This window comes from Pristiophorus japonicus, chromosome 5, assembly GCF_044704955.1.
Source record: "Pristiophorus japonicus isolate sPriJap1 chromosome 5, sPriJap1.hap1, whole genome shotgun sequence".
Classification (NCBI taxonomy): Eukaryota; Metazoa; Chordata; class Chondrichthyes; family Pristiophoridae; genus Pristiophorus; species Pristiophorus japonicus.
In genome coordinates, this window is record NC_091981.1 from 179,797,890 (window position 1) to 179,815,588 (window position 17,699).

At 41.8% G+C, this 17,699-nt stretch overlaps 1 protein-coding gene across 1 annotated transcript in view; it reads right to left on the reverse strand.

Moving 5' to 3' along the window:
* The window catches only part of LOC139264533 (band 4.1-like protein 4B), a 457,521-nt gene that overhangs the window by 231,517 nt on the left and 208,305 nt on the right, over positions 1 to 17,699 (reverse strand). The window contains exons 8-15 of the mRNA XM_070881140.1: positions 9,997 to 10,084; positions 9,805 to 9,893; positions 9,640 to 9,709; positions 7,987 to 8,156; positions 7,788 to 7,897; positions 4,903 to 4,933; positions 1,340 to 1,373; positions 1,167 to 1,225 (exon numbers count right to left, since the gene is read on the reverse strand). Coding sequence (XP_070737241.1) covers positions 1,167 to 1,225; positions 1,340 to 1,373; positions 4,903 to 4,933; positions 7,788 to 7,897; positions 7,987 to 8,156; positions 9,640 to 9,709; positions 9,805 to 9,893; positions 9,997 to 10,084 — 651 coding nt within the window. The remainder of the gene's footprint in view (positions 1 to 1,166; positions 1,226 to 1,339; positions 1,374 to 4,902; positions 4,934 to 7,787; positions 7,898 to 7,986; positions 8,157 to 9,639; positions 9,710 to 9,804; positions 9,894 to 9,996; positions 10,085 to 17,699) is intronic.

Sequence of the window (17,699 nt, forward strand, 5' to 3'; positions counted from 1 at the left end):
ACACATTAAATGGGAATGATGGTTACAATGCAATCGCTAAGCTTTCAACAGCACTAGTAGTTATAGTCACCAGCTTTTAGCATTACTACCAAATCAGTCCAAAAGTGGCATGGTGCAAGATTACAATTTCATACATTGAGGAATTTGCAGAATGAGGTTGTTATTAGAGTTTTGCAAAGTGAGCCAAGTAGGTTTCCAGCACATGCAGGGACATGCAGAATTCAGCTCATAAAGAACTTTCCTTCCAAAAGGCTTGGAACTCCCATAAATTCCACACACATTGCTTCCTTTGAATACACTACATTTTTGTCCTTTAAAATCTGATAACTTATTTAAAAAGTCTCCCACATCCCATCTATTCAGTATGGCTTTGTAGCACCTTGGTAAGCTCCAAGTTCAAAGCTTAAAAATAATATATCATCAAAGGGTCTTCAGTTTAAATATCAAGTTCCCCAGGTTCAGCAAGGGATCAATGACACTAACACATACACACACCACAATTGAGCCATTAGGAAGGATGGTTGTAAAATTGAATGAAGGGTACTCTACCACATATTTCCCTCCACCAAAAAACTTCCAGTAAAGGACAACAGAAATTGAAATCACCCTCCACCACGTGATTGTGAATAGCAGAACAGCAGAGATGACTCCCAGCAACAGAAACGCCAGATTTTGTTAAAAAAAAAGAAACACCTTCAGTAAAATATTTTTATCAAAATAGGAAGCAATCCATCAGCAAATCACATTTGACAGTTTAACTCACAGTAAAAAGGAAAGGCTTGGTCTGATTTTTTTTAAACTGGCATTTAATTAATTTATTACGGCTGTTCTTTGGTGTGCAATATATTTAATCCTGGCTGCATGGAAGGACTGAAAATTTAATATGCATTATTATTTGATTCAAGCCAATAAGATTTTTAAAGCAAGTAGAACTTTGCTCTGGCCCCCAACCACCACTTTAGAAAATATATATCATGTTGACCTAAATTTGGTCAACTTTAACTGTGTCGCCATATATAAACATTAGTTCAGTTCATTTTAAATCATTGATACATTGCACACCCTAAGTAGCTGATCGAACTAATGATCTGGCATAGAGTAAGCCATTGATAAAATTAAAATCCAACACATTTACTTTGTAATGTTAAGATGTAGACCCTGCTTACCTTATGTTACTGGAATGCCAGTGTTGCTGTACAGGGGGAATGTTGCACATATATGGAGTCTAACAACAGATAACCAAGAGGACAATTACTACCATTTTCAGACTACTACTACTTTTAGTTGCACAATAGCCATTATAGTATCATATTTACTCATTTAATAATGCAATTTTTACCTGGTATCCACGAATTCCTGCATTGTTCTGAGCACTGTCAGAAAGAGAGGGAAGGAGAAAGAAAACAAATTAAATCAATAAAAGTATGACAATAAAACTACATATTCTAAAAATTTTGGGGGAAAATGGAAATATACAGCATACATCAGAATCTTAAAAAGAAACAGTTTATCGTTTCAGGTTTGAGGCCACATCAGAACTTAGTGCCACCAAAAACAATAACTTTTCTATCCATTCCAAATGCCGATAGGCCCAGAAGGGCTCAATTTTGCCCAAGCCTGTTTTCTGGTGTATTGTCAGAGTTATGCCCATTTTTCTGGGCCAGAAATGCACCAGAAATATTTTGCCAAAGTTTCCCCAATGTATAATTCAAATTTGGCACCGCGCAGCGTGTCCAGTCACCTCGGGGTGGAGCCTGCTGTCTGCGTCGAAAAAAACGATGCTGCACCTTCTGCGCATGTGCGGAAAAAAAAGTGACGTTTTTGATGTTATTTCAATGGACGCGCATGCACAGTACAGCTCTGGGTTGGCAATCGGACATTTTTAAAGAGCCAGTCGTGCATTTGAGAAGGCGTGCTGTGTGAGAGCATTGGAAAAATCGGATCTGCAGCAATACAAGATGCCATGCGGTGCAAGGACCAATAAAAGTGCCAACCAAAGAACTGAAAAAATGCTGGAACCAAGTTGCAGAAGATTACTGTGCAATGGTGACCACCACGAGATCTGGAGTCCAGTGTAAAAAGAAGTGGCAGAACCTTGGTCAAGTAGTTAGTGCAAGTAATATTTTGATTTATTCAATGCAATTACAATTGTAAATGTGACCAGCTGTATATGTCCCATCCAGCAGAAAGACACCCTCTCTAAAAAGTTGCATTTTCATCTTTGCAGGGTAAGGTGGCACATAATAAAAGGGAAAGAACTCGATCAGGAGGAGGCCTGGCAAATTTGCAGTCACTGACACCCTTGGAAGAGAGGGTCACTTCTTTGATGGGTCCTGCCTGGAGAAAAGCAATCACCACTGCATAAGCTGGGCCCACACTCGAGGGAGAGCGCAAGTTCTGCAAATTCCACAGTCTGGCTTTCCTAAAAGTTAAGTACTGTGCAGGCTAGCCATGCTTCGGTTTCTGGGGATCTCTCCGCCAGCTACGCTTCGGTTGAAGCAATGCTATCATTCATTGTGGTCCTTCAAATCAGCCTGCTGCCTGCGCTGTGAGCCTACTCAAGCCACCCACCCTGGCCCCCTCCTCTGCTGCTAACCATTTGTCTGTGTTCTGTTATATTTTGCAGAACTTGAGGCCAACCCTGACAAGGCAGAAGATGATTCAGACGAGGACAAGCCTGAAGAGGAGAACATCCTCCAGACCAAAAGCATGGGGGTGAGGGAGAGGCGATGGAGTTGGATGAAACCCCCATTCTTTTATTGACTTTGGTGGAGGTGCAGGTAACGCCCATTGAGGTGCCAGCCCCTTCCGTGACTAGTGGTTTGAGTGTTGGTGGGACATTCCATGGTTTCCTAATGTCCAAGGCTGCGGGTCCCAGTGGTGGGGTGCAGCGAGGCACACCCAGGGCCCCACCTTCCGAGTCTGCGGGTTCCAGTGGTGTGGTGCAGTGAGACACCAGGGCTGCACCGTCCCAGGCTGCGGGTCTCAGTGTTGGGGTGCGAGCCACACCCTTGGGGAGGAGGGGAAGGAGAGCTCGACCGCGCTCTCCTGAGGTGCAGGATCGAACAGATGTGGTTCAGATGATGGCAATGAGTGGGGAGAGCACTGACCTTACGCGATCACTCCTGGACACCATCAGTGGGGTGAGTGATGAGTTAGCGGGACTGTTGGGAGAAGTAACAGCAATCTCACGAGAAATGGGAACGATATCAGTGACGATGAGGGAGGGAATGTCACAGGTAGGTGATGCGCTGTCAGTGAACATCAGGGAGGGAATGTCAGAGATGGTGCAAACACTATCACTGAACATGAGGGAGGGAATGTCACAGGTAGTTGAGACAGTTTTGCTCAAGATGAGGGAGGGAATGTTGCATGTCGTTGCAACACTGTCGGGATGCATGAGGGACGGCATGTTGGAATTAGCTGCAATAAGGGAACACGCCCAGACCCCGTGCCCATTGACAGAATCAATTGCCAGTCCCACTGCAATCGCCACACCAGCCTCTGAAGAGCCTCAAGTCGGGCCCTCCACATTGCCGCCTTCCTCCCTGGGCTCAGTGCAGAAGCCTTCCGATCGATACCTCTCTTCTCCTCCACCTCCGAGCTTGTTTTCTACAGAGCCCCGAGCCAGGGCGTGGGGCCGACTCTGACAGCCGATGCTACGACCCCTCTCCAGCCTTGCTTGAAGAAGTTCAGTGGTGGCGTGAGTAAAAAAAAAAGAGAACTTCAGAAATCCAGAAACTTCCATGTTCTCCGTTGAAAGGTAAAAAAAAGTTGAACTTTATCATGGATATTTCAAGTGTTAGAGACTCCCTCCAAAAACTTTGATGAAAAACAATGGCGTCTTTCAGTGCTGGTTTTTCAATATGCGCTGCTTTCTGTTAACTCACCAGAAGATTTTTCGGGACTGGCCAGATACGCCGACCTAGGATAAAGCATTTTTGGGCAAACTGCGAAAAATGCTGAAAACTGGTGCAGACATGAGGGAACTATGACATCAAAAAAACCTAACCTAGAAAAATCGTAACTAAAGCAGTTACACCGGCACAGATTCCAGGGGGAAACTTTGAATTAAATAATTAAGCCAGAAAAAATGGTGCCGCCAAAAAAACGGTGCAAATGACCCGGGAAAATTGAGCCCTATATTTTCAGCATTCTCTATTACTTATTTTTAAGTCAGTTAAATAACAGATAAAATGTAAAAAAGCTGCAAGAAACCTTTTCTATCAAATATGTCATCCAATGTAGAAGCCTTAAATACTTGTGTTCCTTTCAATATCTTTTTTTTTAAATCGGCTATGATGAGGGAATAATCTGGGTTTACCACATCAAGACCATGAAAGATTTTATATACTTCAATGAATGTGCCTTAATTTTCAGACTGTAATGTTTAAGTTACTCTGATCTTTCCCTAACTATATCCCCTCGTAATAAGTCTTGCTGTTCTTTTCTTTATCCATTCTGATAGAAGTATGTGCCTTTTGTGACCAAAACTGACACAATATTCAAGCAGGTTGAACAACGCATTGCAAAGCCTTAGCATGACTTCTGTTCTGATGTTCTGAGTATACATTCTAGCTATGTATTAGCTTCTTAATTGCTTTGCCACTTGGTCTAGATATTCTAAATGACGCATCCACAATTACACACAGGTCCCTTTCCAAGTTCCTGTGTGCTAATTCTATTTCATTCATTATACATTTATGTCCCAAAATATTTTTACCTATGATAATTGTCAATTATTGCACAATGTTAAATTGTGTTTGCTTTATGTCTGCCCAACTGATCTAAATCCTTTGCAAATTATAAATGAAGTTACTGCAGAATTGCTATTGGTCAGTCGAGTTAACTTCTGTTAAATTATTGCCATGCTTTTAGAAGAAAAATAGAAGTAATTCAAACCTGGTGTGTCCATATTTTGCTGGATTTGAACCTGTAAGGAATAAATAAATAGTTAGCTGGCAAAATGGAAAGGCCGCTGTGCAGATGGCACAGTGAGCCAGTGAGCCAATCAGAACATACGATCCATGCTTACCATGAATACTATGGACTAAAAGTACAATGTATTTGTATATATTGTGTTTCTATTAACATAAGTGCCTTCAACACCGAGCTCCGCCCTGCAGGATCACTGGCAGGCATTTAACAACAGAATTCATGGAATGGGCATATTGGCCCCAAGTTTCCACACGCGGTGAAAAAGGCGCACCTCAGAGCTCGGCGCCTGTTTTTCGCGCCGGAAAAAAAGTGCGGTATTCTGGAGCTCGATGTCTGCTTGGCACGGCGCACAGGGGGCGGAGCCTACCACTCGTAAGTAGGAGGGGGCGGGTACAATTGAAATGAGGCTTCTTGGTGCCGGCAACCCTGCGCGTGCGCGTTGGAGCATTCGCGCACGCGCAGTCTGAAGTAAACATTGGCACTCGCCATTTTTAAAAGTACTGCAGAAAAAGTGAAGATTTGTTTCTTGGACCCCTGCAAAGGCTTGTATTTTAATTTTCTTGATATTTCTGTGTGTGAGGGAGTGCTTTTAGCAGCACTGCTGAATAAATCACCTGCTGAAATCAGTGAGTTCAGCTTTTCACTGCTAAACTTGCAAATTAAGGACTGTGTGTTTGGAGAAATAAAAGTGCCAATTCAACTTTGCAATGGATCATGTCCACCAAGAGCAAAGAATTTCTTGCATGAGGAAGCAAACCATTGCATAATATGTGGTGTTGACAATGCAGCACCCATTCTGCAAATTTAAATATAAAGATGTCGATGTGGCTGCCTCTCCCTGTCCAAATGGCCTCAGTCAGTCCCCCTCACAGCTCGAAGGCTGCTGCTGTTCTTTCTTCAGCTCCCGACCAGCCACTGACGCCGCTGCAATCCCATGGCCAAATGGCCTCACGTCCGCTCCTGATTCTTCGGCTGCCTTCGAGCCACTGACGCCGTCCCATAAGTGTGGCCGAACGGCCTAAAGAATTTTAAATCTGCAGCTGCGTGTGTCCTGTGTTCATTCTTCGGCTCCCGGCCAGCCACTGACGCCGCTGCAATCCCATGGCTGAATGGCCTCAAGTCCGTCCGGGTGCTGCATCTTCGCGGGGAATGAAGGCCTGCCTCAAGCACCGCAGCTCAGCTCGAAAGCTGCTTGCTGCCTGCCGCTGCCGTCGAGACGAGACACTGACGCCACACCCCTGCCTCAAGCACCGCAGCTCAGCTCGAAGGCTGCTTGCTGCCTGCCGTCGATAAACTGACGCCACACCGCTGCCTGAAAGGCCTGCCTGAAGCACTTTCACACAGGTAGGAACATGGTTTATTTAATCTTTTCTTTGCTTATAAATTTTTATTCAGGTTGGATTTATTTGTATAATATTTGTATAAGTATAACTAAGGATTGATTGTAGAATTTAATGACTTCCCTCCACCCCCACTCCCCCCTCCACCTCGTTCCCTACGCCTAATTTGTAACCTGCGCCTGATTTTTTAAAGTGTAGACAAGGTTTTTTCAAGCGTACAAAAATCTTCACTTACTCCATTCTAAGTTAGTTTGGAGTACGTTTTCACTGTGGAAACTTTGAAATCAGGCGTCAGTGGCCGGACACGCCCCCTTTTGAAAAAAAAATTCTGTTCCAAAGTGAAACTGTTCTACCTGACTAGAACTGCAGAAAACTTAAATGTGGAGAATTCCGATTTCTAAGATACTCCGTTCTACACCAGTTGCTCCTAAAAATCAGGAGCAAATCATGTGGAAACTTGCGGCCATTATATTAGAGGGCTTCCCTTCTCCCTCCCCCAACTCGTGTACATGTCAACTCTATTCCTGAAATTATGATTACTGAGTAAGTCAAACTCAGTTTGTTTTATGTTTCTCCATGGTGCTTTTACATTCAATTGATCTGTTTTAATGACCTCAAAATATATTTCATAAAGAAGTTTAACCTGAAGTAATGTAAAAACTGAAAATAAGCAACGTTCCCGTCAGTGAAAACCTGCCTTGTCATTTTTATAAAGGTATAAAGAAAACTCTTGCATGCTTCTTTTTCACCCACAAAAGAACACTTAAAAAAAAAAGTCAACATGCAGCATTATTGCCCCAGCGCCATCAGCAAAATCTTGTGAAAATGATGATAATTATGCATAGTTCCCAAGTGTATAAGACAATGGAACATTAAAATTCTGCATAATGTGAGGGATTGGGTCGCAGCAGATTAGACTCTGCCCTTTTATTCCTGCATCCTAAATTTGATCCAGTTCCTGCTGATGGGATGAAAGTCTCTCTGTCCAGGATTTCTTTGATGGTTCAGTGTGTTTATCCACCGGGTAGCTATACTATATAATCCAAAATCCAACCCACAACGTGCGCTGAGCAGGATACTTACAATTGATCCACTGAACTACATCCCAGCAAAGAAACAATGTGATCAGGAGAGGAAGTCAGGGAGAAAACTGATGTGGGAAAAAGATTGTCTTTCCCTTCTGTTTATAGGGAAGTGGGCAGTCGCAATCTAGTTCTAAGTGGGCACAGGCCCCAGAGTGTACAACTGACTCCAATTTGACATTAATTGCTAATTTTACTCCTAACCTAAAAGAAATTGAAAAACAACACATTGATGCAGCATGGGATTCTCATCTGAAGTTGAAGCTGGAGGACATTTTGTAAAAGGAGTAGCTTTATTGTGTGTATAGTCATGTGGCACCTGACCTTCAATTGCCCAATGCTGACAGTGGGTGTACCATTAACATATCACGCCTTGTTTAAAAAAAAAATTGTCAGTAATAAATAATCCATAATGCGCAAAAAATACCTTTAATTGTGGAATGTCTTCGTGAAGGATAGCGTTTGCTCGGGCGCCTTTCAAATGTACTCGTCCGACGCAGTCTACTTTTATGTGTTGCTTCATATTCAGTCCGACCGCTGGAATACATATTGGTTTGCTGTTACATAAACAGTATTTAAACAGGTAGAAATGAACAAAATACAAAATTAAATTGTAAAAATGTTACCTGAATCTGAAGCGAGATCCCAGACGCATTAAATCTGATCGCCCCTCTTTATTTTGGGTAGGAGCTCGTAGTCTGAAAAATGCATGATTCTCCACAGCACATCTCCACAAATGTTTACATGCTTTGGAATTATCTAACCGGAAAACAAATGTGTGCTCCTGTTCTCTACCCTTTTATCAAGGAGGAAAAATTACAAGACATTTTTTAGAAATGCAATATTTATGGAACACTGTACTTCAAATAAATAAAATGCACTGGCTGATTTTTGCGGTAAAAATTAACAGTGAGGCTTTCAGCTGTAAATGGTGGCGTGCTGTTTTGGATCCAATTACCACAACATCCAATGCAAAGCCCATTAAATGTCCCCGAGCAAGTTTAAGTGTAATGAATGGCTAGTGCTGTTCTTTCGTCACTGACCACAAAATCCGGGCCATTAAAGCCACAGATCCTTCTGAATATTATTCTCTTATTGATTTGCTTTTTGAAATTCATAAGCCAACAACTACACTACCAGTGAGTACTTTGAGGTGTGGAAATTGTTTGTGTCTCTCCATGAATCAGCATCTTATTCACTTCAGCATCTCTTCTTGACTAATCAGTTGAGGAATAGCAACCTACAATCTTGCAGGGTGCCACGTTTCAGGATTTTGGATTTGGGTTTCCGAAAGCAATGTACGTTTAAAGTTTTTTTTAAAAAGATACCTAGATAAAAGGTTATTAATATGTTAAATGGTTGGTTTCACCAAAGACTAAACAATAAGCAATTTTTAAAGCTTGTCTGTGAAATACTTCGCACCTATTCGAAAGCCCTTCAATATCTGTCTGTTTGTGAAAAGATACAAGATAGGGGCTGGGACACAGAGAGGGGAGAGGTTTTTTTTTAAAATGGAAAGGCTGCAAAGGCAGTCAGGCAGTAAAGGGCTGTGAGGAGGGTGGAATGCAGGCATAAGGATTTAGAAAATTAGCCTTAAGTCAAGCAAAATGACCCTCTGAAGTGGAGTAGTATAATTTAGTCATTATTTTAGATTATTACACAGACATACTGCACTGTTGGAAATAAGTGAATCTGATCATTGCTGTCATTCTGTATGTTCACCTGATGGGAATAAAGCAGCTTAGCGATTTTAAAGTCTCGTCTTACCAAATGTTCACTCAGTCAATCTACAGAGAGAAGAAAGAAATACATGTGCAGAAAATACGAGTAGCCAGCCCAGATCATAAGGGGTTATGCTGTTGTACAAATAGATACAGGGCAGTGAGTCAGCCCCCATAAAAGCAGACTCTCAGCCCACTTAAATGGATGCCTGGCAACAGTGAACCAGAGAAAGTATCTATGCAAAACTGAATTTGTAACACAAGACAAAAATAAGATTTGAAAATTCAGTATATTTAGATCAATTCAAAAAAAAAACTGAATGCAAGTTACTTCTAACTGAAAGCGCAACTTTGTGTGGTAGCTTCTGGCCACTAGGAAATTAATTTAATCATTAAAAGTTGTTTCCATTAGGACTGTTGTACATTAACAGAAGAAAAAGTAAATCTGGACGGGACTCAACAAAGTCAGGTGCAGGAAGTGACACGGCCATCGTCTAATGCACTGCCCACCCAAACATTCTGCATGTGTCTTAAACTCCATGAGATTGTGTTGCTCACCTGTTCATCATCCTCGACAACAACAAGAGTTAGTTTGTTCTTTTTGAAATCCAATTGGGTAATTTTGGGCCTGCAAGAAAAAAAATATGTTTACAGGGAACCTGAACAGTTTAATTAGCATGTTGTTCTCAAATAGGAAAATATGAAAAAAAGAGATTCCTTTACCAAAAGAACAGGCCTATTTTATTTGATCCTTCAAAGACCAATATGCCAGTTGGTGTCAATCCAAGAGAATATTCATAGCCATCTCTTCCCTAAGGAGGACAGAACATTACAGAAAAAAAGTTAAGTATAAGACAGCCCACAAATATTTACGTGTACATTTTTTTTTTCCAAAAGGACTCCTACTAATCTTACCTTGACGGTATGCATGTCCACTCCATACATTTCTAACCATTTGGCTTTGTTCAAATAACATAATTCTGCCTGTGCTGGGCTTTTCCCCCTATTTAAAGAAAATGAAATCATGAACGATGCCGCTTTAATTTCAATACCATGAATGAGCATTTCCATGCCACAATTAATGTAGGTGAACTTTAAGCACAATTTTTTTCTGAATCTTACAAATTCCTCATGAACCGCTACGCTAAAATGTAGCCAAAATTTGTTACCTACCAACACTTTTCAGTAGACCCTTGGTGTACCCTATCAAACAGTAAACTGCTCAATTCGCTCCATGAAGAGACAAGCAGGAGAGAGGACAAGAAGATTTGAGGCACAGAATATTTCAATTAATGCTCCTGTCAGCTAATCACAAGCACCATGTATGGGCCATGGTTTGCAGCAAGTTATTGCACAAACAACTATCTAATAACTGCTAGTGGCTCACTCCTAGAAATATACAATGTTAAAGGTCAGTTCAGCACTTGAATAGGTTATTATATCCACAACACCTCGAACAAGAGGTTAAGTGACTTGGAACTAAAAATATTGGGCCCACTTTTGGCCATGACTTGCTCCAATTTGTTTGGAGTAAGTTGTTTTTTTCTGGTAAGTTAAAAAACGCCATTTTCCCCAATAAACTTGCCCCAAAGTAACTCAGTCAGAAACGATTTTTTTTAGTTGAGTTTTTTTTTCCCAAAAGGGGGCATTCCCAGCCACTTACGCCAGTTTTGGCCATTCATGCCACTTTGGTCAGCTAAAACTTACTCCAAATCAACTTAAGTCAGCGCATGTGGCCAGCTCTGAAAAACATTGCGGGCAGTTAAGAATTCGGTGCAGGTTAGTACATTTGAAGCACCACAGCTTCACACCATTTATTCTGATCTATCTTTCTACTCAAAGTGGATAATCTCAGCCAGGGGAAACAACCTTTCAACATTTAATCAACTTAGCTTATAGATTTTTAACTCATTACTTGATCTAGTTTAAGTTATAGGTAGATTATATTAAATATTTAAATATGTAACATTAACCACTACAAGCATTGAAGCCAAAAAACAGAACTACCTTCCCCTCTCTGCACTGAATTCTCACTTACCAAATTCCCAACTTTTGCACTCAGTTTCTGACAACTCTGAGCGACCCTGAATAAATACTGCAGGATATTCTCCACTCACCAGGCAAACATCAGGGCATCCCTTCAACCACGGATAGGGGCTGTGAGATTGAGTCCTGCTCAAAGCCTGCAGGACACGCTAGGTGGGCGAGGAACATGCGCACGCGGACAGCTGCCGGCAGTGTTTTTGCGCTGGGCTGTAGCTCCGCCTCCCACTGCACTATGTACACCACGCTAGGACACAGGAGACTTGGCAGAGTGGGCAGGATGGGGCCATTTTTTTCCGGCGCCATTTCCAGCACGTAAAGTCGGTACATTTAAGGTAAGTGCGCCAAAAAAGGGGGTTGGAGAAAACTGGGCCCATAGACTTAAAGTTCCAGTGAAATAAATATAAAGGGAGTGAAAAAGTACCCCAACTGTAGATAAATGTAGTGCAGGTCTGTACTTTGTAACTATACATTTTTTGCTGAAAATTAAGTTTGGGACATTAATTTGGAAGTTACGTGCATCTAATTAGCACTGCAGTCATTTCACAAACTAGAGCAGCGGGCCAGGTACTATTTAAAGTTACAACTTTAATATGTTTTTTTGAAACTCAGTTTATTAGAAATCAACTTCTGCAGACCCAGAAAAAACATTTCCATCAATTACAGTAAGACTATAATTTTGTGCACTCTTGATTTTACAAAAAGCACTTTGGCCTGTAAAACATGAAGATTAGTAAACTGAAGTTAAACAGACCTGTTTTGAAGAAGCATACAGGACATACAAGAGACTCATCGCATGGAATTGCTGGACTACAACATACGAATGTAACTGTATAATCTTAATCCTGTAAATTAGGCATAGGTTTGGTTGAACCAACAGCAAACTGTTTATCCAGTTACTAGAACCACTACATTCAGTATTAGAATACTGTAATATTCTAGGTTGTATGCAAGGTTTCATGTCCCAGTTCTATCTGCACTGGATCCTTTATTCTCTAATCTTAAGATTTCCAATACCAAAGGTATTTTCCAATTGTTTTCAAGATGCAAGAGTCTGGATTATTCCTGTCCTCTGGAATCTCTTTAGTGTCATTTCCTCCCATCCCACCTTTCCTCATTCTTGGAAATGTGCTCATGTTCATTCTGTATACAAGAAAATTAACCATTTCTTTTATCCGGAAACAACTGTAATTGCTCGTACTTTCTAAAGTTATGGAAACTGCTGCTCACAAATTATCCATCAGCTTCAAAGTTCTGCCCTAATCCATGATAATCAGCATAGTTTTCAGCATGGCCATTGTTTGTTATCTTGCTGCCTATGTTACTTACCTTTGAAACTACTGAACACTTTGGTGAATCATCTGTCATTGCTGTGGGTATCTCCAAAGCCTTTTCATAAGCTTAGCACCATGCACTTCCAAACAAATTACCTTCTTATGGCCTCCCACCATATGTTCATTATTTACTCACAAATTGCTCTGTCGTTGTCTCATCATTAACTCAGGGGTTCCCCTGGGTTCTGTTCACTCTCTGAATCTGTTATGTGCTTTTATAAATAACCTTCTTCCAATATCATCCAACTCTATCTACACTTTTATTGATGATTCCACTCTACATTCATCATCATTCCTCAAATTGCATTCCCTCAAAGCAAACAACCTCCATTTATCTCCCAGTCAATGGCTGACCAACTGTATATAGATCATGTTCACACTGAAAGGGGTAGGTAGCAATTAGTGTTGACATTAACCATTAAAAAGTCTTTTGAAATGGGAATTCTGCCAAGACCACCGGGGGTGGCAGTTCAAGAAAGAGGAAAAGGGATAAGCCAGGAAATTACAGACCTTGGTTACGGGTAAACTAACTTCTCGAGACACAAATACAGGATGAAATTAGTGAATACTTATAAAGGCACGCACTCTAAGGGCGGTACAGTGCTGCACTGTCAGAGGTGCTATCTTTCAGAAGGAACATTAAACCGAGGCCCCTCTTCCCTCTCAGGTGAATGTAAAAGATTCCATGGCACTATTTTGATGAAGAGCAGGAGTTCTCAATATTTATCAATATTTATCCCTCAAACAGCATCATGAAATCAGGATATCTGGTCATCGTCACATTCGTGGGACCTTGTTATGCACAAATTGGCTGCCTTGTTTCCTACATTACAGCAATGACTACACTTAAAAAGTACTTCATTGGCTGTAAAGCGCTTTGGGACATCCTGTGGTCATGAAAGGCTCAATATAAATGCAAGTCTTTTAATCGCAATCAGTGTGGATGTGTAAAAAGCAAGTCATGCTTGACCAACTGAATTCATGTTTTGAGGAAATTAGTGTACAGGTAAAGAGAATGCAGTGGATGTTATATGTATGAATTTTCAAAAGGCTTCTGGTAAAGTGCCATTAAGGGATGTTACAAAAATCAAGTACTTGAGGCAATGCAACTGTTGTACTCCCACGTATAAAGGGCTCAATTTTCCCCAATGCCGTTTTTTGGCGTATTTCATGAGTTAAGCCTGTTTTTTTGACCCTAACTACTCCCCAAAAAAACTTGCAAGTTTCCCTGTTCGAATTTTTTTAATTGGCGCCGCGCAGCTTGTCCTTTAGCTTTGGGGCGTGGAGTCTAATGTCTGCATCGAAAAAAGGATGCCCCCAGCCCGCATGCGCGAAAAAAACAAATGATGTATTTTTCGTGACTACTATGGGCATGCATGCAGAGTACAACCCTCGGTCATTCGGCCATTTTTAAAGAGCCAGCTGTGTGTGAGAACTTTAATTCTCATTGGAAGAATCGGAGCTGCAATATGCAATGTGGCTCAAGGACCAAGAATTTCTCACAGGATGAAGTGGAGGCACTAGTAACTGTAATTGAGGCTAGATGGCATGAGCTGGACACCAGCAGAGGTCACATAAAAGTTTTACCAAAAGAATGAAGAAATGCTGGAACCAGCTTGCAGAAGATTACTGTGCAATGGTGACCACCTGGAGGTCTGGAGGCCAGTGTAAAAAGTGACAGGAACTTGGTCAAATACTTAGTGTAAGTAATATTTTCATTTATTCAATGGAATTGCAATTGTAAATGTGACCATCTATATGTCCCACCCAGCTAAAAGCCACCCACTCTACAAAGTTATATTTTCATGTTTGCAGAGGAAGGTGGCACACAACAAAAGAGAGAGAACACGAACAGGCCCGGCAAATCTGCACCCACTCACACACTTGGAAGACAGGGTTGCTGCTTTGATGGGTCCTGCCTGGAGAAAAGCAACCACCACTGCACAAGCTGGGCCCACATTTGAGGGAGAGGATAAGTCCTGCAAATTCCACCTTCTGGCTTTGCTAAAAGTCAAGTACTGCGCGGGCTAGCCATGCTTCGGTTCATGGGGATGTCTCAGTCAGCTACGCTTCGGTTGATGCAATGTGCTATCATTCATCGTGGTCCTTCAAATGAGCCTGCTGCCTGTGTTGTGTGAGCCTACTCATGCCACCCACCCTGTCCCCCTCCTCTGCTGCTAACCATCTGTTATATTTTACAGAACACGAGGCCAACCCTGATGAGGCTGAAACCGATGCAGAAGATTATTCAGATGCGGACGAGTCATAAGAACATAAGAATTAGGAACAGGAGTAGGCCATCTAGCTCCTTGAGCCTGCTCTGCCATTCAACAAGATCATGGTTGATCTGGCCGCGGACTCAGTTCCACTTACCCGCCCGCTCCCCATAACCCTTAATTCCCTTAATGGTTAAAAATCTATCTCTCTGTGATTTGAATACATTCAATGAGCTAGCCTCAACTGCTTCCTTGGGCAGAGAATTCCACAGATTCACAACCCTCTGGGAGAAGAAATTCCTTCTCAACTCGGTTTTAAATTGGCTCCCCCATATTTTGAGGCTGTGCCCCCTAGTTCTAGTCTCCCCGACCAGTGGAAACAACCTCTCTGCCTCTATCTTGTCTATCCCTTTCATTATTTTAAATGTTTCGAAAGATCACCTCTCATCCTTCTGAACTCCAACGAGTAAAGACCCAGTCTACTCAATCTATCATCATAAGGTAACCCCCTCATCTCCGGAATCAGCCGGGTGAATCGTCTCTGTACCCCCTCCAAAGCTAGTATATCCTTCCTGAAGTAAGGTGACCAAAACTGCACACAGTACTCCAGGTGCAGCCTCACCAATACTCTGTACAGTTGCAGCAGGACCTCCCTGCTTTTATACTCCATCCCTCTCACAATGAAGGCCAACATTCCATTCGCCTTCCTGATTACCTGCTGCACCTGCAAACTAACTTTTTGGGATTCATGCACAAGGACCCCCAGGTCCCTCTGCACCGCAGCATGTTGCAATTTCTCCCCATTCAAATAATATTCCCTTTTACTATTTTTTTTTCCCCCAAGATGGATGACCTCACATTCTCCGACATTGTATTCCATCTGCCAAACCTTAGCCCATTTCGCTTAACCTATCTAAATCTCTTTGCAGCCTCTCTGTGTCCTCTACACAACCTGCTTTCCCACTAATCTTTGTGTCATCTGCAAATTTTGTTACACTACACTCTGTCCCCTCTTCCAGGTCATCTATGTATATTGTAAACAGTTGTGATCCCAGCACAATTCCCTGTGGCACACCACTAACCACCGATTTCCAACCCGAAAAGGACCCATTTATCCCGACTCGCTGCTTTCTGTTCGCCAGCCAATTCTCGATCCATGCAAATACATTTCCTCTGACTCCGCGTACCTTTATCTTCTGCAGTAACCTTTTGTGTGGCACCTTGTCGAATGCCTTTTGGAAATCTAAATACACCACATCCATCGGTACACCTCTATCCACCATGCTCGTTATATCCTCAAAGAATTCCAGTAAATTAGTTAAACATGATTTCCCCTTCATGAATCCATGTTGCGTCTGTTTGATTGCACTATTCCTATCTAGATGTTCCGCTATTTCTTTCTTAATGATAGCTTCAAGCATTTTCCCCACTACAGATGTTAAACTAACCGGCCTATAGTTACCTGCCTTTTGTCTGCCCCCTTTTTTAAACAGAGGCGGTACATTAGCTGCTTTCCAATCCGCTGGTACCTCCCCAGAGTCCAGAGAATTTTGGTAGATTATAACGAATGCATCTGCTATAACTTCCGCCATCTCTTTTAATACCCTGGGATGCATTTCATCAGGACCAGGGGACTTGTCTACCTTGAGTCCCATTAGCCTGTCCAGCACTATCCCCCTTATGATAGTGATTGTCTCAAGGTCCTCCCTTCCCACATTCCCATGACCAGCAATTTTTGGCATGGTTTTTGTGTCTTCCACTGTGAAGACTGAAGCAAAATAATTGTTTAAGGTCTCAGCCATTTCCACATTTCCCATTATTAAATCCCCCTTCTCATCTTCTAAGGGACCAACATTTACTTTAGTCACTCTTTTCCGTTTTATATATCGGTAAAAGCTTTTATTATCTGTTTTTATGTTTTGCGCAAGTTTACTTTCATAATCTATCTTTCCTTTCTTTGTTGCTTTCTTAGTCATTCTTTGCTGTTGTTTAAAATTTTCCCTATCTTCTAGTTTCCCACTAACCTTATACGCATTGGTTTTTAATTTGATACTCTCCTTTATTTCCTTGGTAATCCACGGCTGGTTATCCCTTCTCTTACCGCCCTTCTTTTTCACTGGAATATATTTTTGTTGATCACTATGAAAGAGCTCCTTAAAAGTCCTCCACTGTTCCTCAATTGTGCCACCGTTTAGTCTGTGCTCCCAGTCTACTTTAGCCAACTCTGCCCTCATCCCACGGTAGTCCCCTTTGTTTAAGCATAGTACGCTCGTTTGAGACACTACTTCCTCACCCTCAATCTGTATTACAAATTCAACCATACTGTGATCACTCATTCCGAGAGGATCTTTTACTAGGAGATCGTTTATTATTCCTGTCTCATTACACAGGACCAGATCTAAGATAGCTTGCTCCCTTGTAGGTTCTATAACATACTGTTCTAAGAAACAATCCCGTATGCATTCTATGAATTCCTCCTCCAGGCTACCCAGTGAGATTTGATTTGACCAATCGATATGTAGGTTAAAATCCCCCATCATTACGGCCGTTCCTTTTTCACATGCCTCCATTATTCCCATGATTATTGTCCGCCCCATCGTGAAGTTATTATTTGGGGGCCTATAAACTACGGCCACCAGTGACTTTTTCCCCCTTACTATCTCTAATCTCCACCCACAATGATTCAACATTTTGTTTATTAGAGCCAATATCGTCTCTCACAACTGCCCTGATATCATCCTTTATTAACAGAGCTACCCCACCTCCTTTCCCTTCTTGTCTATCTTTCCGAATTGTCAGATACCCCTGTATGTTTAATTCCCAGTCTTGGCCACCCTGCAACCATGTTTCTGTAATGGCCACCAAATCATACCCATTTGTAATGATTTGTGCCGTCAACTCATTTACTTTATTTTGAACGCTGCGTGCATTTTGGTAGAGTGTTTTAATCCTAGTTTTAAAGCATGATTTTTAGTTTTGACCCCTCCTGCAGCCCCTTTATATTCATATATATTGTCCCTTCCTA